The following is a 25,246-nucleotide window of genomic DNA, read 5'->3' on the forward strand; positions in this document are numbered from 1 at the left end:
CTGGGCTAGTGCAAACGGGGAAGAGGAACACGAGGAGGTGTGTCAGGGCAGACATACTCAGAGAACCGGGCAGGGCAAGCTGGGATAGGGCTTCTGAGCCAGAGGGTTTCTGGTTGTATTTCTCATTGCCTGAGAAATCTTGCCAGGATTCCAGCTGAAGGCTGACAGGATCCCGTTGACAGCTGAGATCATCCTGAGGAGATGAGGGTGGCAAGGTGGAGGGGGGCGGGTGCGGCACGGGGTGGGGGGGCTAGGCTGCAACTCCTAGTCTCCTTGAGAAGTGATGGCAGCTTGTGATCCTGGCCTTCTGCTAAAGCTAGAGAGACATAGTCTGGATCTATATGAGAAGGAAATCGTTTTTTTTTTTTTTTTCTTGCTAATAGATTAGTGGTGGGTGAGAAGAAAAGAGAACAGAGTGGGCCACCAGGAATCTCAGCAATTAAAAGGAATTCAAAGGAATCTTGAGCAAGTTAGTGAATGGGTAGATCCTGTATTGAGTGTGAAAGCCACAGGGTAGTGAACTTGTAGATAGATTGAGGGTTCCCATCTGGTGCCAAGTCAGATTTGAGCCCTGCTGAATGTCCAGGAATGTGAACTACACCTTAGTTTATCAGATGTTGTTCAAGACCTGCTCTGTGGGAGACCCTGAGCTGGATGCTAACGGAGACTCTCAGAAGTGTGACTCACACAAGACAAAGCTCTATTTATCTCTCTCCTGTGGTAGTACTGTAGGAGCATAGAATATACAGTGAGTAATTCCTCCTGGGTGAGTTATCTTCTATTTCCACCCTTTGAGGGGCATATTGAGGATGATCAAGGTCCAAGAAAATACTTGATAATCAGTGAATGTGTATGGTTTTCAGGGCACAACACTGCATGATTCAGCAACAATTTTCTAAGATCCAGGAGCCCAAGAGATGTGAACATTGCTTTTTCATCTCTTTCTCTTGGGAGGCTAATAGCGTTTTATCTTACTCCTCCTTCTTGTGTCTGTGGGAGAGAGGTGGGTGGAGAAATGTCATTACTTATAAATATATTACAAGTAAATAATGAAAGTACTCAGAGAGGCAGAGGGATGAGCGTTCCTTGTGCAGTGCTGGCCCATGTCTGTATGCTTTTTGGTTTACGGATGACGAACATCGGACTGGGAGTATATATAGCTCATTGGTGGACCTCTTGTCTAGCATAATTGGGGTTCTGGGTCACATCTCTATTACTGAAAATCAAAGATAACGGAACCAGGGTAGCTGCTCATTGAGAGTGGCCCAGCGCCCCTGCAGATCGGGGAAGATGTTGCCAGGCTGTGCTTTTTCCTCTCACATCGTCTTTTAGCTCCTCCCTGTATCTAGATTTGTGGGCTGGGATCCCTCCAGGCAGCTGTGCAGGCTGACCTTGTCATGTGCGATGCCAGCGTGGGGTGGGACTGTCAACCTGATGGCAGCTTGTCCTCCCGGCATGACTTGCCATCTGTCAAGAACAGAGCTCGGCGACCTGCAGAAGACCTCTGAGGTCTTCTTGGCACCAGAGTCTGGAGGTGTTTCTGAGGCAGGTTCTTTGGGAGCCGCAAGAGTGTTGTAGGTGTTGACTCCACGTTTACGGGATCAGGGACGATAGCAAAGAGATTTTTCAAATGGAAGACAGAAGAGATGAGAATTATATAGCTGTAGCCATGGGCAGTGACAAAGATAACTACATTTTATTTAGTCTGTACTGAGGGCAACTTTGTATTCTCATGACTATGTTTCCACCTGGCTTTCATGGACAATTTTATAGGCAAGTTGATTGAGGTTCAGGGATCAAATGACTTCTTTAGAGCTATGTAATCCAGCACAGGTCAAAGTCAATATTCACACCTACTTGTGTGTCCCCAAAGACTCTCTCACGCTGGCTTACCACATTTTATTTTAAAGAAGATTCAAACAACACAAAGGAATAATTTTTGTTTGTGGTGGTGTTGGTAAGGCACAATGAACATTTTCTGGTCAGATTCAGGACATCTGACATGTGACATCATACTCAGGTGTAGACTGTGGGCCAGAGTGGGAAATATGTGTGAGTGGATGACATATTACTTTGAGGGACCCCCTCCCCCATCTTAGTTAGGGTTACTATTGCTGTGATGAAACACCATGACCAAAAGTAACTTGGGGAGGAAAGGGTTTATTTGGCTTAGACTTCAACATTGTAGTTCATCATTGAAGGAAGTCAGGGCAGGAACTCAAGCAGGGCAGGATCCTGGAGGCAGGAGCTGATGCAGAGGCCATGGAGAGGTGCTGCTTACCGGCTTGCTCTCCATAGTTTACTCAGTCTGCTTTCTTATAGAACCCAGAACCACAAGCCTAGGGATGGCACTATCCACAATGGACTGCCCCCATCATTAATTAAGAAAATGACCTACACCTGGATCTTATGCAGGCATCTTATCAATTGAGGTTCCCTCCTTTCAGATGACTCTAGTTTGTGTCAAGTTGACATAAAACTAGTCAGGGCACTCCTTCCCCAACCTGCTCCTTTCCTGATCCGTGGCTGTGAACCCCAGGGACTTGGCCACATTAGCATAGTTCTGCATCATGGAGCTACACTCACAGCCTCAGGATTGTGTTTTTGTGGTCCAGGGTGGCTTTGGGGCAGAATCATTTACTTTCAGGAGTTCCCTGTTTTATCTGAAACCTATCTTCCTTGTTATTATAGTCATAAAGATTTCATTTTCCTCTATTAGGGCAACATCATTTCCCCGGACAGTGAACGGCAGGAGGAAATAGAAAGACTCACCAGATCGAGAGTTCACACGGAGTTCCTCTTGCCCTTTGAACATTTTTTTCACTCTTACATTGTTGAAAAACAGTCCTTGGCTTAAAATTAGAGGCTACATCATTTGTGCTTTGGAAATGATCTCCCATGATCCACAGGTTGGTCAGCACTTTGGGGAGACCTAATAGGCTGACTTTCAGTTTTCTTGTCAGAACCCTGTAGACACTAACTGGATGGAAGCAGGTTCAGCCGCGCATCCTGGATGCAATTCAGGAGCCAGGCAAAACTCCCGGGGCAGAGGTGACTTCTGCAGGTGTCTTCAATGCCTCACAACTGAATTCCAGGGAGGACGCAAGTTATTAGGGAAGGGCACTCTGCCTGCATGTCGCTGAGCTCCTTAGGAAAGCAGTCCTATATGCAAAGACCTATGGACTGATTGCCTGAGGCCCACAGGAGACCTTGTTTGGTTGGAGAAGGACTAGAAAGTTCCCTAGAACACCTTTGTCTTCCCATGTTTCACCTTCCAGGCTTTCTTCAGTGCCCCTTGCTTTAAGTTCAGGGTCAAGTTGCTTTGGGAACAAGCTGACTTGCTCCATCTCTATCTCTATCTCTATCTCTATCTCTATCTCTATCTCTATCTCTGTCTCTGTCTCTGTCTCTGTCTCTGTCTCTCTCTCTGTCTCTGTCTCCATCTCTATCTCTCTCTGTCTCTGTCTCTATCTCCATCTCTATCTCTGTCTCTGTCTCTATCTCTATCTCTATCTTTATCTGTCATGGACAAATCCAGACTCCACGGCCATTGCAGATAGGAGAGCTTTTTCCTAGACATGAGGCTGTTTAATCCTCCTAACGCCTCAGTGTGATGAGTGGACCAAGTACGAGTCACTATATCCATTTTACAGATGGAGATACAGAAACTTTGCAATGCTGTATTTTCTAGGGTGACTGGATTGTTTGCTCTTTAAGGGCAGAGAATAGCATGAACTTACACTTGTGGATTTCCCTGTAAAATCCCCTCTGGGCCTTCTGCCCCAAATAGTGGATGGGAAACTGCCAGAGCCCTCCATGGCGCTCATCCCCCAACACTGCCCAGAGTCTGTGGGTGTGTCCCGCCTGCCTACTCTATCCTGTGTACAGTGCTGTCCCTGCCGCCACCTTTCCACAGAGGAAGGCAGCTCAGGCACAGGATGCCACGGAACAGTGCAGTGGAAACTCACTGTGTCTGCTTGCTGTAGGGTTTCACCATTTATCAGAAGAAATGCAGAAACAAGCAGAGCAGGGGTTTTAATCACTCTGCACAGAGCAGGCTGTCCAAAACCCAGAGCGTTAATTACATATGCCACAGCCAGCACGGTCGGTCAGCAGTGCCACGGCCATGCCTGGTGTCCTCACCCTCAGGAAAGCCATCTCCGCTGGCCCCAGGCAGTCTCTCCAGGGCATCCACAGCAAAGTGTGGAGACAACGCCGCCAGTCTTCCTCCAAGCTGAGGGTGGATTGCGTGGAAAGCAGGGCACAGGGGTGGGACAGATGGGGTGGAAGGGAGACGTTATAAAGACTTCGAGGGAAGAAATACGAGCATTATTTGGGGAGCCCATTTAGAGCAAGGTTCACACGGAGTTGCTCTACGAGGTTGGCTGCTCTGCAGACTGTTTAGGGAAACATTGACAGATCTGGCTGCTCACTCTCCTCATGCCTCAGGACAGCTCTTGTGGAGTTGGCCTCTGTGAGTTTGTGAAAGGCTGGAGTCCAAATCCAGGAATTTCAGGGTTCTTCGGCAAAGAGGCTTGCTTCCTGCTCAGAGCCCATCTGTCCACTGGCTGGTTCTTCTCTGGACATCTTGCCATCATTTGGGGCAGGTCCTAATTGATGCTGCTTGGCATTGTCTGTTAAATACATTTACGCTCTTGCTGCCTCCTCCAACCTTCGTTAGTTTATTTTTAAAATAGCCAATGCACTTAGCTTGTGAGTTTGAGCCATTTCCTGATGGGCTTTTGCAGTTCCTTGGGACAGTGAATACAGGTTTTGCCATGTTCTTTCAGTTGTCTCTTGGGGATCTCTCTATGTGGAAACTCAAGCAAGTATTTTGCCTCTGCTGAAATTATAAGATACTGCTATGTTTTCAGAAGGCTGCCACAATCTCCTGGCTCATGGACCATTTTAGCAATTGCACTGAAGGCTGCATTATCTTTCAGAAGCAGAAAAGCCATCAACTGGCCTGCAGCATCTGAAGAGACTGGGGACCTGAGGGAGACATTTTTTTTTTCCTAATTGCCTAGAGATGCCCATTAATAATTTTAAACTTTTTGTCCTCTTCCTTGGGTAATCTACAGAGTGTCAAGTCTCAAAATGAGAGTGTTTTTTTCTCTGGAGGCAACAAAGCTTTTGAAAATAATAATGAAGATGCTTAGAATTTCCTTTTTGGAGTCGTTTGGCCGCATTGATCTGGGAGCAGACCGGAGGTATCCACACATTTCTCTTTGAGAGCTAAGTCACATGGAAGTGGAGGCGGGGTGAGCTAATTGGAAGGCAAGGCCGGATAGGCTTTGGAGTGGGAATTATTGCTGATTAGTATTTAGCACAGAGGCCCACTCAGCCCCTGCAGTCACATTCAGTGGGACCGAGCCTCCCAACAGTCAAAGAGCTCAGTCAGTGTCGTACCTTTAGGGGTTGAGGGAGACCTTCCATCCCGGAGGAGCCTTGTCATTTCTGCTCATACCATTGCATGGGTGCCTGAGATCTTGCCTTGACTCTGCCTCAGACCACGTGGCATCAGGGAAGTCGTTTCCCCTAGTGTTTGAGTTCGTACTCAGGCCTCATGCATGCTGTGGTTATTGCTGTTGCACTGCTGTGATAAAATGCCTCCTCCAACCTTTGCTAGTTTATTGGTCAAGGAAACTTATGGAAGAGTTTATTTTCGGCTCCCGGTTACAGAAAGATTCGAGTCTACCATGATCATAGCAGGGAAGTGGGGCAATAGGCAGGCATGGTGGCAGGAACAACGGCAAGCAGGAAACAGAGAGGGTGAACTTGAAATGATGAAAGCCTTTGAACTCTCAAAGCCCTCCCCTGCGAGATACTTCCTCCAGTAAGGCTATACCCACTAAGCCTCCCAAACAACACAGCCAACTGGGGACCAAGTATACAAGTGGTGTCCGAGACTATTTGAGACATCTCAGTCAAACCACCATACACTCTAAGCACACTCCCTACAGATGAGCTATATCCCTAGAACTCACTTCATTCTTTTTAGGCCTCAGCTTCTTCAGCTGCTTGACGTCAGAGAACAGAAAAAGCTTGTAAATCCCGGTCCACACACACGCTCAATATAGGTATGTGCAGGCAAGTTCCCAGGGCAGGGAAAGATGAACGTCTCAGCTCAAGGATGGAAAGACCAACTTTGCAAATTGGTTCTATCTTCAGCAGGTTGGATGAAGCCCGCCTCTGTGGGTTGATGAAGGCTGGTTTTACTCAGTCTATAAATGCAAATTCTAACTCCTTCAAAAACCATCTAGAATATTGTTTGACCAGCTTCCTTGGCATCCTTTATTGCAGTTAACACATAGCATTGGTCATCATGCATGGTGAGCTATTGTTTCATTTAGCTCTTTTCAGAGAGCACACGAAACAGTCTCCTGTCCTCCAGCTCTTGAGCTGCAGTGGAATATTTGAGCCTTTTAAAAAAGAGTTCCTGGACTGGGCTAATAAAAATGCCCAGAATCCTTTTCTGGGCTTTTGCTGAATGGCTATATTTCTGGTTATATGAGTTCAGATTTTTCTGGATGTTCTGTATGCTTACCTTGTAAAGTAGAGGTTACAAGATGTTATAAATAGTTCCTAAAAGTGTGTGTGTCCTCCAGTTGGCTTAATTTTTCCATCACCTTGCTGGCTTTATTTTTCCATGATCCCAGCTGGTCCAACTAGCTAAAACTCAAAATTAACCCCACACTCATTCAACTACGTATGATTTCACCAATATCTCTTGAGGTGGGCCATGTTTGAGCCATTCATATTGACGGAACACACTGATGACTTGAGGTACAAATTCTTCAGGCAGTGGAGAAGGCACAGTCTTAGGCATGATGCTTGGGAACTTACGTTCAGTGGTGTTTAATAAATAGTAGCCACCTACAGAATCACTACTGTGTGTGCAGATTTTGGGGGAGCACATGGAGATAAAAGGCTGAAATAGTTGGGACTTGGTGCTGCTGGGGGAAAAAAAATCACAGGAGAGACTGTTTCAACAGACAGTGGAAGGGCAATATTCTTCCTCCACTCTCTGGTCCTAGAGGAAACAAGATTTCATATGTCTTTTTCTCAGCTTCTTCCTCATTTCTTCTTATTCCCAGTATACAAATGACGCTTTGTACTGCTGAACACAGGGGACAGAGGCTGAGTCTCTGACACACCTAGTGCTGAGTTGTGTGTCTGGGACCTTGGATATGGTGCTTGGTGCCACATGGTCACTTGCTTGGCTCTGCTTTGGAGTTTTGATCCAGGTCATAGCATTGGGTGGCACTGGGACACCATGCATAAGGGAGAAGAAGAAAATCCAAGTTGCTTCCTGGCCTTGTCTCTCTGCAAAGAACTTGAGATTCAGAAATACCATCATGAGGAGACTGTTTAAGAAGTGTTTTTATAATACCTTGAAGGAATGTGGCTGATTGAAGACCAGCCAAGGACCAGTCGGATCAGAGATCTGTAATTATTGCTTTCTTCTTGAAGAGATTTAAAGTGGGATTCAGTGATTAGAAAGGCCTAATTGCTTCTGGGCTCCCTTTATGACATTGGCAGGTAAAGGGGGTTTTTGAGAACTGCTTTTGTTGAAGCCCCAGAGCAGGTGTGGTAACCCAGGCAGGGTGTGGAACAGGCTGGTGGTTGCATCTGCAGCTGGCTGTGCCTTTCCTGGCCCTTAGATTTGAATTCAGCCAGAGCCTGCCAGTTTGTCTTCTGGTAAGTGGGAAGAAAGAAAGACAATTGGAAGATTTTAATAAGTGCTAGGAGAACCTCAAGACAAATGACCCCAATAACAATTCAGTATCAAAGGGGCAGAGAGATTTCGGATTTGAAGATAGGAGACATGGATTTGAATCCTTGAGTCCTTTGTGATAATTCCGTGGGTTCACACTGAGCTCTCCTTGGACATATTAGGTGGATTTTCCGGCCTCCACAACCACCTTCCAGGACTGTAAGGAGGATGAAATACATTCGTTTTGTGGAATTAGAGAATGCAGCATCAAATGAGTTTTCAGTATATTTTTTCCTAGAGTGGTTGTAATAAAAGTATCATGCAAAGGGTGGCTTAGGAAAAACATAAATTCATTCTCTGGAAGCTTATGAAGACCTGCAGTCTAAAACCAGGGTCTTAGGATGAGGGCCTTTCTCAGGGCGCTAGAGGAACATCCTTTTCATTTTTACTGGCGGTGGCAGACAATCCCTGGACGTTTTTAGCTTCTCAACACAACTTTCTGTTGCCTCTGTTATCGCCTCTCGCATGGCTCCCACCCTTACATGCTAGTAGTGTCCAGGTATCTGTTTTCTCATAGTTATTGGATCAGGGCTCAGCCCGTTCCGGTAGGAGCTTGTCTTCCATATATCCCCAGGACTATTGTCTTAGTTACTTTTCAATTGCTGTGATAAAACACCGTGAGCGACTCATAAAAGATAGCATTTAGCCAGGGTTACCGTTCCTGAGAGGCAGGAGTCCATCACCATCGTGGTGGGAAGGCAGGGCAGAAGGCAGGCAGGCTTGCTGCTGGAGCAGCAGCTCAAAGCTCACATCCGGATCCATGAACAGGAAGCTGAGAGCATACTGGTTAATGAGAGAAGTCTTTTGAAACCTCAGAGCCCACCCCAATGACACACCTCCTCCAATAAGGGCACACCGACCAATCCTTCTGAACAGTTTCACCAATGGGGAGCCGAGTATTCCTACATATGGGCCTATGGGGACCATTTTCATATGCTTCCAAAGGAGTTTTCAGTCACAAGTTCTGGGAGGTAAAATTCATACCACTCAACCTCAGCTAGCCAGTAAATGATGGAGAGATGAGCATTCAGGAACATCTTTTGTATTTATTTTTTTTTAATTTTTAAAAATTAATTTTTTTCTTATAGTATATGCAGACTACAGTTTCCTTTCCTTCCCCTCCTTCCAGTCCACCCTACCTCCCCTCTCCCCCAGATCTACTCCTCTTCTGTTTCCCTTCAGAAAAGAGCAGACCTCCCAGGGGTAGCAATCAGACATGTCACAAGTTACAATAAGGATAGGTGTACACCCTTTTGTCAAGGCTGGACCGGGCAACCCAGTAGGAGGAAAAGGGTCCCCAAAGCAGTCAAAAGAGTCAGAGACAGCCCCATTCCCACTGTTAGGGGTCCCACAAGAACACCAAGCTCCGCAACTATAGCATACATGCAGAGGACCTAGTGCAGACACACGCAGGCTCCCTGGTTGTCGCTGCAGTCTCTGTGAGCTGCTGTGAGCCAAGGTTAGTTCATTCTGTGGGTTTCCTTGTGGTGTCCTTGACCCTTCTGGCTCCTAAAATCCTTCCTTCCCCTCTTCTGTGGGATGTCCTGAGCTCCACCTGATGATTGGCTGTGGGTTTACACTGGCATATTTTAAGTGAAGATGCTGCTGATCCAAGGCCTTGAAGGGAGATGGGTCAGCAGAGGAACACTGAAAGGAGAGTGTTGGTGAGCCCATCCGGGTTGTTGCTACTTCTGTTCCATCGATAGCCAGATCCACTTCTTCCTTTGCTCTCACCTCTGTCTCCAAAGAGACCCAGGAGGCAGGAACGCTGTAGTAGTGGAGGGAAGACCTTGATAGCCAGATCTACTTCTTCCTTTGCTCTCACCTCTGTCTCCAAAGAGACCCAGGAGGCAGGAATGCTGCAGTAGTGGAGGGAAGGCCTCGTGTTGATCCCTCTCAGTCTTATACTCAGCTGCAGAGGCATCCTTTTCTAGTTACAGCCAGATCCTTCCTGTTGTCCCTGGAATGGGCATGGGCAGACAAGTTGGTGGGTGCTGCAGGCTGTTCCTGAAGCCTGCTACTGTGCTGGCATGCTCTCGAGTTGGTTTCTAGAAGATCACCCTTTGGGCTGTTAGCATTGATTTTCAAGGATGAGACTTTGTCAACAAACAGAAACAGAACGTTCTGTTCATGCAAGGCTGACTATACCAAGTGCATTTTCCTTTCATTATCTCATCACTAGTGCCCTTAGTTTGATCATTTCCCAGCTGGTTACTGAGAACAAAGATGAACATCAGTTCCTACCTCTTCAGAGGCTCACCGTACTTGGGCAAGTCAACATACCCTTCCAAGAATGGATTGGGACTTTTGGACAGAAGTGTAGGGTGGTAGAGGCACCTGGGAAGGAGCCTTAACCCAGCATTGGGGAGATTAGGGAGAGCATCATGGGGAAGTGCTGCCTGGCCCCAGGATCTGCTGAGAAGGACGTGTACCATTTACAAGCTCTGGAGGTGACTGAGGGCAAGAGCAGGTGCTGGCTGGAGATGATCTGAGCTCATTCCTACATCAGTAGTTAGCAGTTGCTCAGGCTTCAGGCTGCTTCTTAAAGAATCCTAGGAGCAGCCAGTGTCCTAGAGCAAAGCCAACCAGCAACCTGGAACAGGCTCCTCTTCGGGTATATTTATTGCCCAAAACACATCACAAACTGTACTGAGTTTGACCCTGCTGTGGTCATGTGACACCTCAAGGGACAGAATAACTGTAGGGTTGATACTCTTCTTGCCCTCTGGCACCTGCTTCCAGCGGGATTCTGTTGTGTACAATTTTCTTTTGCATGGGACTCCTGGGTAAATTAGTCAAGGAACTCCCTTGGGTGCCAGGTGTCTTGAAATATCTCATTAGGAATAGCTGTGTGGGAAGAAAAAAATATTTTTAGCAGTGGGTAGGAAGTGTTACTGAAATATGACTTATTTGACATTATGGAACTCGGAGGCATCAGTCCAAGTCAGATGGCAGATAGTATCTGTAACTACATTATAGAACGAGATCAAAAGAATGGGAATTGGGACTCAGTGCTAGCATATTATTAAGCGGTATTGAACGCATTCCAGGATACAGCTTCACCAGAAACAGTTCATTGCCTCCAATTGCATGAATGTTACTTTGTGAATAGCTTTAGGAACTTCTGGAGTTCTTGGGCTCTGGGAACTGACCTAGTCTCTGGCTGTAGGATTCAGTCCCTTGCCAGTCTCCAAAGAGGCAGAGAGCTCAGTGTGGCCCTACTGTGTGATGCCTGTGTCATGAAGGAGCAGCAGGAAGGCATGTCACAAGGGCTTGCTAGGAAAGAGACTCTTAAGAGCTTGGTGCTCGGGGGACTCACTAGTGGTGCTCCTGTGGCAGGGGACCTATGTGGAGGGCACAGGCAGAGTGAGGTGAGGCAGGGAGAAGCTGGACTTTAGTGTAGGTACGGTGACCTCAGTTGGCTCTCCTAGGAGTTAGTAACTGGGGTGGCCTCTTGGTGTCACCCTGCTGTGAGTTCCAGCAATGACTGGAATTCTTTGCTTTTGTGACCCCAGCTGGTGGCTGTGGCCCTAAGGGAGGAGCGACAGTGAGTAAATAATCATCTCTCAGCAGCAGAAGCCAGTGCTAAAGGACTGACTGTTGAGACTGCATGCCACCCACATTAAGGCCACTCCACCTAGTTAAAAGGGAGGTTTATTTTGTGGGGTAACTCACAAATGAAGGGATAGACTACAGGGTCTGGGGAAGCCGTAGCACAGTCCGGCGGTGTTCTCTGGAGAACTCTGTTCAGTCTACCTCTAGCATCCAGGGTCCGGGACCCAAGAGCACGCGGCCCATCCAGATCTCTCGGGTCTTCAGGGCCCTCTCCTGGCCCCGCCTTGTAGGTGTGATAGTTCCTGAAGCCTCATTGGGGGTTGGAACTTCCAGACCAAAGCTGGAATGGCTACCCACTACATAGTGATTGGGGTAAGATCTTCCTTAAGGTGGTACCTGGGCTGTGCATCCCCATGTTCCCAGTCCTCATCACACATCTGGTCCTGTCCACTCAGTTAGCAAGTCAGAGCCTGTTGACCTGGGGTCAAGACATTCTATTTTTGGTCAGTGAGAAATAGGAATAACTGCAGCTATTTATTTTGAATAATAATAACAATAACAATAATAATAATAATAATAATTTTGAATGCAATCAGTCTTTAGATTAGCCTCATGGTATTGCAGACATGGTCATGTGTCACAGATACCTGCACTTGACCTTTGGAAATCACATGTTGCCCATGAACTGAGATGCCTGCTCCCTGCTTGCATCTGCTTACCAGGCACCTTTGGATCTGGCCTGGAGGAGGGTTCTTGTTGGTTGCACTAGGGTCATTGGCCGGTCACACAGGTTTTGTTTTCCAGGAATTGAAAATGGGGGGTGTGTTCCTTCTTGCCCAAATGGATCCTTAAAGAAGACAGCTAAGAGCTGGAAATGAGTTGTAGGAAAAGAATGCTGTTTGCGGGGTGGGTGGGTGGGTAGTCTCTCCATTTTCATTTTTATCTACAAGGGGGGACATGGGTCCATCCTACTACCTGCTTGGGTATCATTTTGTATTCTTTTTTTAATCTGAAGGGATTAGATGAGATGCCCTCCTAGGCCCTATGTAGTGACGTGATGTTTATAATTTGCTACATTATGGGATGGCCTCATTCTATCTCCAATGTTACACTCCTCTTCTTCTGTCTTGGCAACTTTCCACTTGACCGTCACCTGCCAGCCACATCCTTTTCCTTCCCTTTGCTGGCTCTCTATCAGAGCAGGCCCATCCTCCTTTTCAAAAGTGGGAACTGGGCAAGAGGGAGCATAGAAGTGGCCTTAGCTTGAAGGTCAGTCTGTTGGTAGGTGGGCAGCCTGGGAGGAAGCACTGGCACTTCTCTGCCAGGCTTGAGGTCAGAGTGATGGTGAGTAAGCAGAGGCAGCAGAGGGCATTGCCAGCCCATATGGGCATGCTTGCTCTGTCCCAAATACTGGGACAGAGCAACCCAGCCAGGTGATGAATATGCCCCAACTCAGTCTCCTTTCCAGGAAACTGCCTAGTCGCCATTCATCTTGGCTGATAAGGAGAGAAGAATGAGTGGGGATGGAGTGGGGGGCAGGGTGGGGATGGCTTAGAAAGTGTAAATAAATTAAGAACTGAGTGGAGAGATGTGTGTTTCCTTCCCAACATCAGGGCTGTTGCCAGACAGGCAAGCTGTCATTTCTGGCAAGGTGACAGGACCCGGATACTCTGATGTGAGGCCCTTGGTCATTACCTGGCATCCCAGTGGTCATGACCATCTGCTCGGTTTGCCCCCTCATACGATATCAAAGTAGATTTCAGAAGACAGAAACACGGCTCTGCCAGAAGTAGTGAGACAGATTTGTTCAAAGGCAGACAGAAAGAGCAGCCTTGCTGAAGGGCCTCCAGGACCCGATCCGCATTTCTGGTCAGTGCACCAGTGGCAGGCTTCTGGCCCTTAAACAATGCCTTGTGTTCCTATAAATTTATTTTAGACTCTAGAACTTAGTGGAGCGCATTGCTGCTGCTGCTGTGTGTGAATGAGCAGTCACACTGAGGTCAGGGCTGCCTAGTCCATTGCCCTGAGCACAGTGGCAAGTCTAACAGTCTCATTTCTGGAATGGAAACCCTCAACGGTCTCTGTTTTGTTTTTTCCCTTTCTAGCTCCTCACAAGGCATAAAAGATGCTAACCTAGGTAAAATGTGCATGTCTGTACTTTTGTTTTTTTCAATCACTTGAAGCTACTCATTGAAATGGAGTTAGTTAAGGTAATGCTACATAAATCCTGGAAGTGGAGTAGCTGAGTACATCAGAAGTTTATTTCAGGGACTGGGGTTTTACTCTCTTCGAGAAATGAGGTCTTCAGTGCTCCTGTGTTCCTGAACCCAGGCTTCCAGGTTGACCAAGGTGACAGTATCTAACCTGTAGAAGAGGAAGAGGCCAGATTGCAGCATGCACTGGGTCTTCAGTTCCAGGCCTAGAAGTATGTACATCATTTACACAAGATTACCCATATGGTACACTGGATACAGGAGAGGCAGGAGACTCTAGTCTAGTCTGTCTTAACTGGACATGGCACCAAGGAAACAAACTACCTGTGACACAGAATGTAGAAGATTTATTTTCAGACAGTTCTATCATCATTGGTATATACACAGTGTCTACCTGTTGTTTATCATCTATCTTCTCCTCTTTATGCTATCATCCATCCATCCATGCATCCATCCATGCATCCATCCATGTATCCATCCATCCATCCACCCACCCACCCACCCACCCATCCATCCATTCACCCATCCAACCATCCACCCATCCACCCATCCATCCATCCACCCACCCATCCATCCATCCATCTATCTGCATGTCTGTTTGTTATCTCTGTCATCAAATTATGACTGTCATTCTTTACCATCTGCAATAGCAGAATGAGCACCCATGTGACATCTTCTAAGGAAACTAAGATCTGGCAACATTCCGTCAGTAGCTATATGGGTCTTCCTTGTCCTGCCCTTCTTTCTCTCCCACTTGAGGTACCATCATCTTGTATCCTATGCTTACTTATTTCCAAACATTTTTAGAGTTGTATCTTACCTGGACGCATGACTACAGCCTTAAAAGAGTCTCATGTGTACCCTCTTTGTATTTCCCTCTCATGTGAATATTAGGCATCCACAATTCATCCATAATCTCCTGTCTTGCTGTGTTTTATTCCTGCAGTGGTTCTACCTCAGTTTACTTATCTGCTCTCCATGCACATGTGGGGGATACAAACTTTGCTATTTGAAAATGTGCCATCATTATACTTTACTTGCCCTATATTGCACATAAGCAAGATTTTTTTTCCTGTAAAGTCTGAGTAGGGCTATTGGGCTTGTAGGACAAGGCTTAGCTTTCAAGGCTTAGCTACCCTGTTAAAATTGTGTGAAAGATCCTGTGTCCACTCCTTCCACAACACTTTAGATAGCCTGGAACTCCTGCTGTCGCCAATCTCCTCATTGACTTTTCGTGAGCACAACTGGTACACAGCAACCTTTTCATGTCCAACTCCCATGGTGGCTGAAGTCCCTAAGCCATCAGCGTCTTCACCACGTGCTTCATGCCAAAGCAGGATTTGTCACAAGATTTCAAAGCAGCTCTCAGATTTGAACAGATGTTCTAGTTAATGGATGTCATGGAAGGCGACAGGGAAGTAGCCCGTCCTTTCCTCTGTCACTGGAATATTTCGGCTACTAGATGGAATCAATTATTTTAATAATTAAAAATTAATGATTAATTAAATTTTAAATTCAAGAGGCCTCTTGGTGTTTCTAGATGTCCTACAGTTTGTTGATTTTAGAAAGGTGAAGAGACAAAAGACGACCTGGCAGTTTGGGTTCCTTGAAGAAGTCAAGCTAAGTTAGCATGCAGTCATGAAGGACAGACAGAGCTGGATATGTCTGGCTGACTGGCTACCCATGCAGTAGCCATGCAGCTTGGCTTCAAAGACAAGGAACGGCCGGCCATGCCTGCCTTACTTGACGTTTGGATGCAGGTGACGCCCTCCATGTGACTGCTGCGTTGAAACTGCTCTCAGTCGGCCTGGTTCAGTAGGGGCATCCGTGTCTTCAGAAATCATGCACATAAGTTACAATAACGGAATGGTTGCTCATTTATAAACTGTAGAGTTGACGACTGGTAGGCAATGTTGAAAAGAAGTGCTGTGATTTGTTGTTATTGTTGCTGTTGTTTTTAGCTCATTAAGGAAATGTGCTGTTCTTGAACCTGCTTCATTTAGAGTTTGAGGGCTCCACACTGAATTTCTGCCTTGTTTTAAGATTTATTACTATTATTTTTTAATGTTAAAGCCTGTGTGTGAGTATGTGTCTCTGTGTGGGGGCGTGTACGTGTGCATGTGCGTGTGTGCACACACAGTCACATGAGTGCAGGTGACCATGGACACCAGAAAAGTGTGACAGATCCTCTAGGACTGGAGTTAGAGATAGTTGAGAGCTGACCAACATGGGTGCTGGAAAACCAGGCCTGACCGTCTTCGGGAGCAGGGTGTGTGCTCTTCACCACTGAGCCTTCTCTCTAGCCCCAGCTCTCTTCTTTTGCATGGGGCTGGGTGGGGTCTGAGTCTCCAGGACAAGAGTGACTTTGGTTTGCTGGAATAAGTGACACATAGGAGCATGCTTCCCTCCCTCGCTTTTTCCTCTCCCCACCTTTGCTGTCAACACGGGCTAATGAGGGGTTTTATTGTTGTTGTTATTGTTTTGTTTTTTACTGTTTTTGTCTCTCCTTAACTATGTGATGCTGGCTCTGGTTTTACTCTGATTTTAGTAAAGGAACTAAAAGTACAAGTTCTCCACCTTCTCCCCACCCAACTGATGGAGCTGCAAAGGTGTTGGAGTTTACTGGGCAGTGTCTTGAAGAAGCAAACATCGTTTTCCCTGACAATGATTTTCTTCAGCTTATTAGGCCCCTCACCTGGTCATAGACAGGCTTGTTACTACTGGACCATCCATGCTGTCCCCGGAACTGATGTTAAGGATCTTCTGGAAGTCTAGACAGAATGCTTTTTATTTTTTAATCTCTGCTAGACCTGCTTGCCTCTGGCACTTGCAGCCCGGTCTTACTGTTGGGTGGAGGAAGACTTCTAGTTTTGATATCTTTGCTGTTGCCTTTAGGGCAAGAAGAGTTCCTAGAATGGCAGAGATGGTGCTGTGAGTGCAGGAGGCTTTTTTGCCTCAGCTGGCGTATGCATCTTTAATTTATGTGGAGAGATGATGGCCTGTCGGTTTGGGTAGCATGGTATATGTTTGATCCCACTACATGGATCTCCTCCATGAGATCAGAAACTTAGAGGTTCACCAGCTGCTACAAACCTCAGAATCTGAGCAGTGCCAGGCACACAGACAATGCCCAATAAAAGTTTGAGTCATGACCAGGGGGGCAATCTGAGTGAGGCTGTGATATGTCTGAGACTTTGGTAGATGACATTTGGTAAATGGCATGGGATTCCTCAGAGATTTACAAAGAACTTCATAGAAAGGCTGAAACTGTGGCCTCACTGCTCAGCACCAATCCCAGGGGTACCCTGTGGGATCTGTGGTTCAGACTTGTCCATTCAAAGGAAAAGGAACCAGAGAGAAGAAGTGGCTAGGAGCCAGGCACCTGCCGCGAGCACTGTGGCTTGCCACAGGGTTTGGCCAGAGTGCCATCCTGCAAGCTGGCAGTATGATGCTGCCTTCCCTCTCAGATGCCACTGGGCCAGAAGAAAGAGGCTGACAGATGTGGTTCCATTGCCTGGGTCAAGTGTGTACCCAGCAGTGGCACATGCCTGAGTCAGGAACCACAGAGCCTGGCCTTACATGGGAAGAGAGTGCTGCCCTTAATAGGCAATTGCTCAATTGGTGTGAGTCAGTGTTGCCCCTCCTGCTGGCACGGAGCAAGGGAAGGGCATGTGTGTAGGCATAGGGGTGCTCTCAGCTCAGGGTAGGAAACAGCTGGTGGGTGCATCTGGATGCTGTGTAGTGAGGGGTGTGAACTACCAGATTCCTTTATTTGAAAAACGTTAGGTCTTCCAGCCAAAAAAATGGCTGCAGTTCTGGGAAACACAGAATCCCAAAGTTTCGTCAAGATGGTCATGTCTTTGACCTTCACCCCGCACACAGACCCTGTGGGAGATTTCCATGTTTGGTCACCCACATGCATGCTAAATTATAGGGAAATGTGGGCAGGAGGATGCCACCCAAAACAACTCTAGTACAGACACCCTTACCTGTTCTGCTCCATGCTATTGGACCAATCCCAGTGGTAAACCAGAGCAGAATATACGCCTGGCACTGCTTGCATTCTGAGGTTTGTAGCAGTTGGTGGACCTCTAAGGTTCTGATCTCATGGAGGAGATCCATGTAGTGGGACCAAACATATACCATGCTACCCAAACAGACAGGCTACCATTGTCTGCTTGCTGCCCTGTTCTCTGGCTGCATTTCACAACCTGCTTTCATTTCTGGAATAATTTTTTGGCTTTTTTTTTTCTGCCTAGTCTGCTGCCACGGCAACCAGCCCTGCATCACCCACTTGGCTTGGATGGAGATGCGATGGAGACAGGACAGACCCATCATCAGAGGCGTTTGGGGGCCTGTGGGGGTTACAGAGGAGCCCTGTTGACTTGTATTCTGCCTCCCTCCCAATTCTTTTCCTCTTTGCTGCTAGGCAGGCTAGTAAAGTAGGGTAGTGACGGAGACCTGAAAGGGGAAGGGGTGAAAAGCAGACCGTAGTCACAAAGCATTAGAGGTAGCATCAGGGTGTAGGGAACAGAAGCCTAAAAGGACCACATAGGAGCAAGCCGAGGCTTATTTGTTTTGAAGATGGGCCAGCTCTAATTTCAACACCCCCTTCCTCTTTCTAAGTATAGTTTTAATACTAATAAACCAGAGCAGAAAAAAAAAAAACAACTTATAAGTGCTTTTTGGGTATGACTAACTGTTAAATGTGGAAGGAACACTTTAATTGAGAACATTCTTAGTAGACCATTGCAGGAGATAAAAAGCTTAGGCAGCCTGTGTTGAATACAGGGGAGCAGGGGCCAGAGCTGCTGAGAGCTGCTTAGCTATTTCATGGTGGGTAGGAAGGGCATGTGGCATAGAGAGGAAGGTTCCAGACTGGAGCAAAAGGCCCAGTTGTATTGGGCATGGACTACAGTGGCTCCTCAAGGTGTCAGGCTAAATTGAACATAGTAGTGGGTACCTAATCTGAAGGCAGTCATGGTGCCCATGCCTGAAACCATCTGGATATAAACATGGATGCAAAATGTCTGCAAGACGGTAGTGAGCCATAGTTCTGTTCAGGCTAAGAAAAGGAAGTCTAGACACTGAGGTAAAAAAAAAGGGGGGGGGGGCCTCAGGCATCTATCCTGGGCTTTGACGCACTTTTCATGGTCCTAGACAGAGGGACTCTGGTGTAGGCTACGTAGTATACGTACAATAGGGAAAGGCAGCCCAGCCAGGGCATGACCTGTGGACAGGGGATTCATCCCTGGCCTAGAAAACTGACTGCTATGCTGGAGACTCAGGGACCTTCAGGCAAAATAATCAGCCCCAAGTCATAGTGTCTTCACAGAGAAAATGAGGCTTTTACAGAGCCGGTGTAGGGGGGAAGCCTCAGGCAAAGTCTTTACTCCCAGAGTTGGAACTTTCCCAAGGGTCAGGTGCTGTTAGGACTATGCTTAGAGAGTCTGCAGTCCTGGATCTGGAGAGGTCACAGTGTCACACTGAGCGGCTCTCTGTGCTACCCACAGAGCTTAGATTGGGAATGCCACAAGTCTTAATTCCTGTCCATAAAGGGCCACTGGAAAGGAGAGAGTGGGCGGGGGTGGACTGTTAACCTCCTGGATGAGCTTTAGAATGATGGCCACCATAGCCAGAGGTAAAAGTGATGACCACACAGTGCACAGCATCACGCTCAAGGCTTCGCCCCTCAAAGACCTGGGGTGGAATAGATGGTCCCTGAGGGGCCATGGTTGCTCCGACTCCTTGGAACAGTGAGCAGCTGTGGGCTAATGTTGCTGGTGTATGGCTCCATGCCAAACGTTAGATTGCGAATGCTTCCTTCTATGGCCCCGGGGGAACAGGCCACAGGGAGGACAGCAGGAATGGGGGAGAGAGCGGAATAAATTCTCATCGAGCTTCCTCAGTGAGTGTTGGCACTTCCAATGATAAAAATAGATTGTAAGGATTTTTTGAAGTGTGGGGTCTTCGTAGGCCCCAAGCCTGGCCATTGGCTGCATTTTATCACCCAAGGAAGGCGCAGGTAATAGAATGACTAGATGAGGAATAAGAACTATGATCTCAGTACTGTGGGTCTGTCATCTTCCTGCTCACCCTCCAATGTGGTTCTGTTTACTTCTCTTCTTAAATATTTATGATATTGCTCCCCAAACACTACAGCAGAATTGGTAATATTGCTAACAATGGTCTGAATATTGGCTTCTTAAGTGTCTGCCATATGCCACTTTGTGTCTGGAGCTTTATCCATTTTATTTTTTGGACCCTCACAAGAGCTCGGTGAGATTCATCCTCTTCCCATTTCACAGATGAAGAGACCAGAACACAGCCAGCATATTGAACTGGCTGGGCACCCTGGCTGGTGAATAACCCAACCAGAATGGGGGCTAGTGACTTTCTCCTCAAGGAACCTCACAAGGCTTTCAAGGTCTCTGCGTCAACTTGATTTTCACACAGTCAGTCACGGAGAGGAGTGAACAGTACTTCTCCTTCTCGTGGAGCCCATAGTGATTTTATCCTGTGTTTCTGCAGTCTGCTCTTAAGAAAGCCAGAGGAAAGCTCCTTCTGAGGACCCTGGAAAAGGCCTCTCTGTGCCCCATGAGGGACAGTTAGGACTCGGTTATTGTCGTCAATTTCTCTTTCCACCTGGGTCTCGGGCTCCTCCATCTACTTCTGACCATGGTTTGCTTTCGCTTGACTTTGTGGTATTCACAGTTAGCCCTCTACTCCTACCCTTGTCCATATTCTTATCCTGTTGGTAATCAGGACTCTCTTGGTGCCAGAGGAGAGGACTGACTTAGAGTTTGACCTGTTTTCCTCTCTCCTTATCTTATCCATCCTCCCATCTGCAAGTCTAATACAACCTTCTTGGAGAGTTCCCTGATAATCTATCTTGTCATCTCAAGCTGGCTAGTCGAGCCCTTTCCACCAATGTGTATAGCAGTTTGTTCTTTGTCTTAGGGACTCTCTCTTTGGTGTTCTTGTTTATTGCCCTTGAGGACTTGGACCCAAGGACTATGCCTACTGTCATTGTTCTGCCCCGTACACAATAGTGTCCCAGTGACTATTATATAGTGCTACCTGTCTTTAATTCCAGCACCTGGGAGGTAGAGATAGGTCCATCTCTGTGCATTTAAGGACAGCCTGTTCTGGGCCAACCAGAGATTCATAGTGAGATGCTGGGAGACAAAAAGAGCTCTCGCTTTTCAAATTTTCTATATTTTGCCCAGTTGTGCATCTGACTGATAATGCTTTATACCCGACTCTCCTAGAATAGACACTGGGGACAGTAAAGTCATCTGACCAGATTCATACATGGCCTGCTCCTCTGCTCTGGGTCTCCTGGGGATGGCACCATCCCTGGTGAATGTTGAAGAACATCTAGGTCACTCAAGTCCCTGGTGATGGCTTTGTGATGTGCCTTTGAAGTGTGCTGCTGGCTGAGTAGCAAAGATGAAACATTTTTGCAGATAAAGTAAGGGGATTAGACGCCTCCATTCTACTATGCTTGTCTTTTACCCAGAATTCCCAGGGACCGTATGGCATTACACAGTGAGCAGTTTCCAGATGAGAGGTCCTCACATGCTCTGTCTCTGATTAGTGAGGGTTTGATGGTTCCATTGCTGTTCCGTCTGCTATAGGAGGCATGGGCCGGTTAGCATGGTGGGCAAGGCTAAGAAGGGAAGTATGCTCCACCATCCTCTCTCTTTCTACCTTCCCTGTTCTGAAGAACAGTGAAACTGAGGGCTTTTCCAATCAGCCGGAGGAGGAGAGCAGATGGCAGCTTTCTTCTTGACAATTCCAGTCTTTGAGTCACAAACAGGATCTTCTCCCCGTCTAAACCGACCTGCACAGAAAGAATTCTCTGCACAAGCCAGACTGGCACTTGTCCACTAATTGCTTCCCACTAGCATGTAATGTATTCAGGCATTTCACTCATGTCCCAGACCCACAAGGGTCTTCGTTGGCGGTTCCATTGCACTAAGACTTCCTTAAATCAATATTCTTACATAAGAGGATGGGAAAAGCCAGGATATTTTTCCTCTTCTTTTGAATATATTTTTTTTGTAGTATACACATTTTATAGTCTGCCTTTAAAGCTATTTCTGCTGCACAGCTGCTTGACTGAGGCAGACTCCCACGAGTTCTGCTCAGTCCAGCGAGTACCTGAATATCCCTTCACGGTGTTTGCTGCCTACAGTTGGTCCTATGATGAGGGAGGAGTGTGCAGGGAGTTTGGAGGTTCTTATTAAGCAGGTCACCCATGAATCTATCTTCGTGCACTTCTTTATTAAAAATAGCAGAGAACATGATAATGCTTAAGCATAGCCACTTATAGGAAGTTGGCTTAAAGATGTACGTTTTCACTTACCGTTTGACATTTCTAATGTTCTGCTGCGTTTTTTTTTCTCCATACTCAAAAGTTATCTCCTCCATTTTCATTCTGGGATGTGAATAGAGATTACAACTGATGCTGTATTGTTGGTGGGGACTGCCTTGGTCCCCATGGGACCATGTCTGGTGACTCCTTGTGTCCCTGGCACTGGTCTTGAAGATGGACCACACTCAAACAGACACAGGCTATGGGGAAGGGCAGGGCTCAGAAACAGACAAGAAGATTTTTCTTCAGAATTTCAAGTGTGGGTGTCTTGTGAAAAAGGAGTAATCTGTGTTGGACCTACAGCAGAATTAATGAATGAACACTGCAACAGGATGGATTTTGTTTATCCCAAGAGAAATTGAGAAAAGCTTTCACCCTCCCTGGGACAAATTGCATTGTGTATGGTGGGGAGTAAACCTTATGGAAGTGATGGACTTTACACCACTTCACTAGGAATGACATTTCCTGTAAAAACCAGGTCCACATCAGCTGTAAGACTCAGTGGTCTACAGTATCTGGAATCATTATTGGTTGTTCCGGGTGTTTGAAAATATGATGAGAGTTTTATATTCAGTATTTTCAATATATTGTGTTCTTTGGTTCACTACAGTTTTTGACAATTAACATCTAGTATAATCTTCTTAGCTATGAGATAAACTGAGACACAGAGAGTTGAGTGATTCACACAAACCGCGTGGCAGCATTAGCTCTGAGGTAGAGCTGGCGTGTTCGGAAAAGGGAATCATTTGGGCTGTGCCCCTGAACAGTAATGCAGTTTTGGGCCAGTCCAGTAGGTAAGATGAGAGCGTTAGAGTAGGATGGACCCATGGTGCAGTAGGATGGACCCATGGTGCAGAAGGATGGACCCATGGTGCAGTAGGATGGACTCATGTGCAGTAGGATAGACCCATGGTGCAGTAGGATGGACTCATGTGCAGTAGGATAGACCCATGGTGCAGTAGGATGGACTCATGTGCAGTAGGATGGACCCATGGTGCAGTAGGATGGACTCATGTGCAGTAGGATAGACCCATGGTGCAGGAGGATGGACCCATGGTGCAGTAGGATGGACCCATGGTGCAGTAGGATGGACTCATGTGCAGTAGGATGGACCCATGGTGCAGTAGGATGGACCCATGGTGCAGTAGGATGGACTCATGTGCAGTAGGATGGACCCATGGTGCAGTAGGATGGACCCATGGTGCAGTAGGATGGACCCATGGTGCAGTCGGATAGACTCATGGTGCAGAATGATGGACCCATGGTGTTGCTGGTGGAGATTCTCTTGCCTCTCTGTCCGGTGCAGTCTGGTACAGGCTTTATCTGTTGCTTATAGGTAGGAAGGACAATGAAGTGGAGTTTGTGTGTGTTTATAGGTGACAGGACCCCTATCAGCTAGAGTGTTCTCACGGGTGTGAGGACTTAGGCTGCATTCTGACAGCAGGTTGGATCTACAGGATGTATTTATTTACTGTTAATTCAGCTCTGGTGTGGGGGTGGTAAAGATGATTTAATAGACTCTGAAATCCCTGAATATAGAAGGCAGTATACAGGGCAAGGTCTCCTTGTCTTCCAAGATGTGAGGTTAGAAGGGAGGTTGCATTCTGAATTTTTTCAGAGGTGTAGCCATTGAACTCAGATCGCATTTTATGCTGCATACAAAGCTCCTATGACAACTTGTTCCTTGAAAAAAAAAAATAGGTTCATTGTAGAAACGTTTCAAAACAAAATGATTATGAAACAGTGACCTATCATTTCTGAGAGTGCACTTTACATATTTAGAACCAAGTTCCATGCACTACTGTGCATACATGCCTGTAAGCTGCTGAATGTGTGAGGGCGTATCAGAACGCTTTTGACCTATTTCCTGTTGTTGCATGAATTGGGTACTTTGCAATTCTTTGTTAATATCTGTCACATGCGTAATTATTTTGTCACATTAATCCCCAGAAAAAAACAATAGCTCCAAATCTGGTTTGTTTTAGCAGAAAAAAAAAGCTAAAGATGGATTATTATCTCTTAAGGCTCTAGCACCCCTGTTAGACTTTTATAGGTAAATGATCAACTATTCATTATTGTGGTTAGTTGGTATGGTAACACCGGGGTTTGGAGAGACCCACCCTGTTGCTACCATCAGCAGACCGGCTGCTTTTCACACACATATGCTCAGTGTTCTGCATTATCATCAGAGTAACAGACTCCCCCCTCCCCCTTTTTTCCCTGTTGATTTTTCTCTAGCCTGATGAAGTCCTCCGATATCGATCAGGAGTTGTTTACAGACAGTTACTGCAAGGTGTGCAGCGCACAGCTGATATCCGAATCCCAGCGGGTGGCCCATTATGAGGTAAGGATAGCCCAGCTCACTCAGCCACGCTGTGGCTCATGGGGCTGGAGGATATTCACTTTTGGACTTGGGGAGTTTTCGGAAGTGTAAGTCGTGAGTCTGTATCGTGTGAGTCAGGTCATGATGTGTTTGTTGGGAACACGGAGTAAAGTTTGGGGACATTATTCTGAGGCCCTGGCTACTTCCCAGTTTATTTAATCTTGTTTACTAATATTTTAATGTATGCCTTGGCCCCTAGAAACTCTCTGGGCTCCCTTTTTTGCTCTTTCTGTAAGAGATTCGTGTCAGTCTTTTGCTCTCTCTTCAAGGCATACATGTCACTCTTCACTCTCTGTGAGGGATACATGTCACTCTTCACTCCTCTGTGAGGGATACATGTCAAATGTACTAGTTCCACTGCCTCCTTCCACCTAGGATGTGAAAATAGGCTCAAAGACCTTTGCTGGTCACCCAGGGAAACATGGGTCTCAGAGGGAGAAAAGGCATCTCCTCCTCGGAGAACCTTCCCTGTTGGTCAGCACCCTAAATGTTCACCAGAATGTAGAAGTCCCCTGCCATCACAACCAAGGTTTAGAGCTCCCATACTCTGGAAGGGCATGGTGATCTTTTGCATGGGAGGGCTGGTGGATGCTCTTTGCTCCTGCATTAGATGCGGAGGCTGAGAAGAAGAGGGATTGTCTTTTATCCCAGGGAGGAATGAGGTGCCAGGAGTGGGAGGCAGGGAGCTGGGGATCCCAAGATGGTGAGCCCTGCATCATGTACTCCAGTTTCCAAAGAGCAGGCAGCCCTGGGAATAGGGGCTTTCAGGTGTAATGACTTGTAAGGAAGCTTGGATTACAGGGCTTAGCCAGCAACTTTTGCTTTTCATCTGATGAGTCTAATAAATGCCAGTTGTCACTCTCGCTCACTGAGCTCCTCTGGGCCCCAGGAAATAATAATATGCACCATGGAAATAATAATGACAACACACTCATACA

At 46.8% G+C, this 25,246-nt stretch overlaps 1 protein-coding gene across 3 annotated transcripts in view; it reads left to right on the forward strand.

Moving 5' to 3' along the window:
- The window catches only part of Zmat4 (zinc finger matrin-type 4), a 388,695-nt gene that overhangs the window by 53,734 nt on the left and 309,715 nt on the right, over positions 1–25,246 (forward strand). For all 3 annotated transcript variants that reach the window (XM_052751849.1, XM_052751848.1, XM_052751847.1), the window contains exon 2: positions 24,164–24,269. In XM_052751849.1, coding sequence (XP_052607809.1) covers positions 24,168–24,269 — 102 coding nt within the window. In that variant the 5' untranslated portion in view covers positions 24,164–24,167. The remainder of the gene's footprint in view (positions 1–24,163; positions 24,270–25,246) is intronic.

This window comes from Peromyscus californicus, unplaced genomic scaffold (genome assembly GCF_007827085.1).
Source record: "Peromyscus californicus insignis strain IS unplaced genomic scaffold, ASM782708v3 Scaffold_23__1_contigs__length_62951481, whole genome shotgun sequence".
NCBI classification, from domain to species: domain Eukaryota; kingdom Metazoa; phylum Chordata; class Mammalia; order Rodentia; family Cricetidae; genus Peromyscus; species Peromyscus californicus.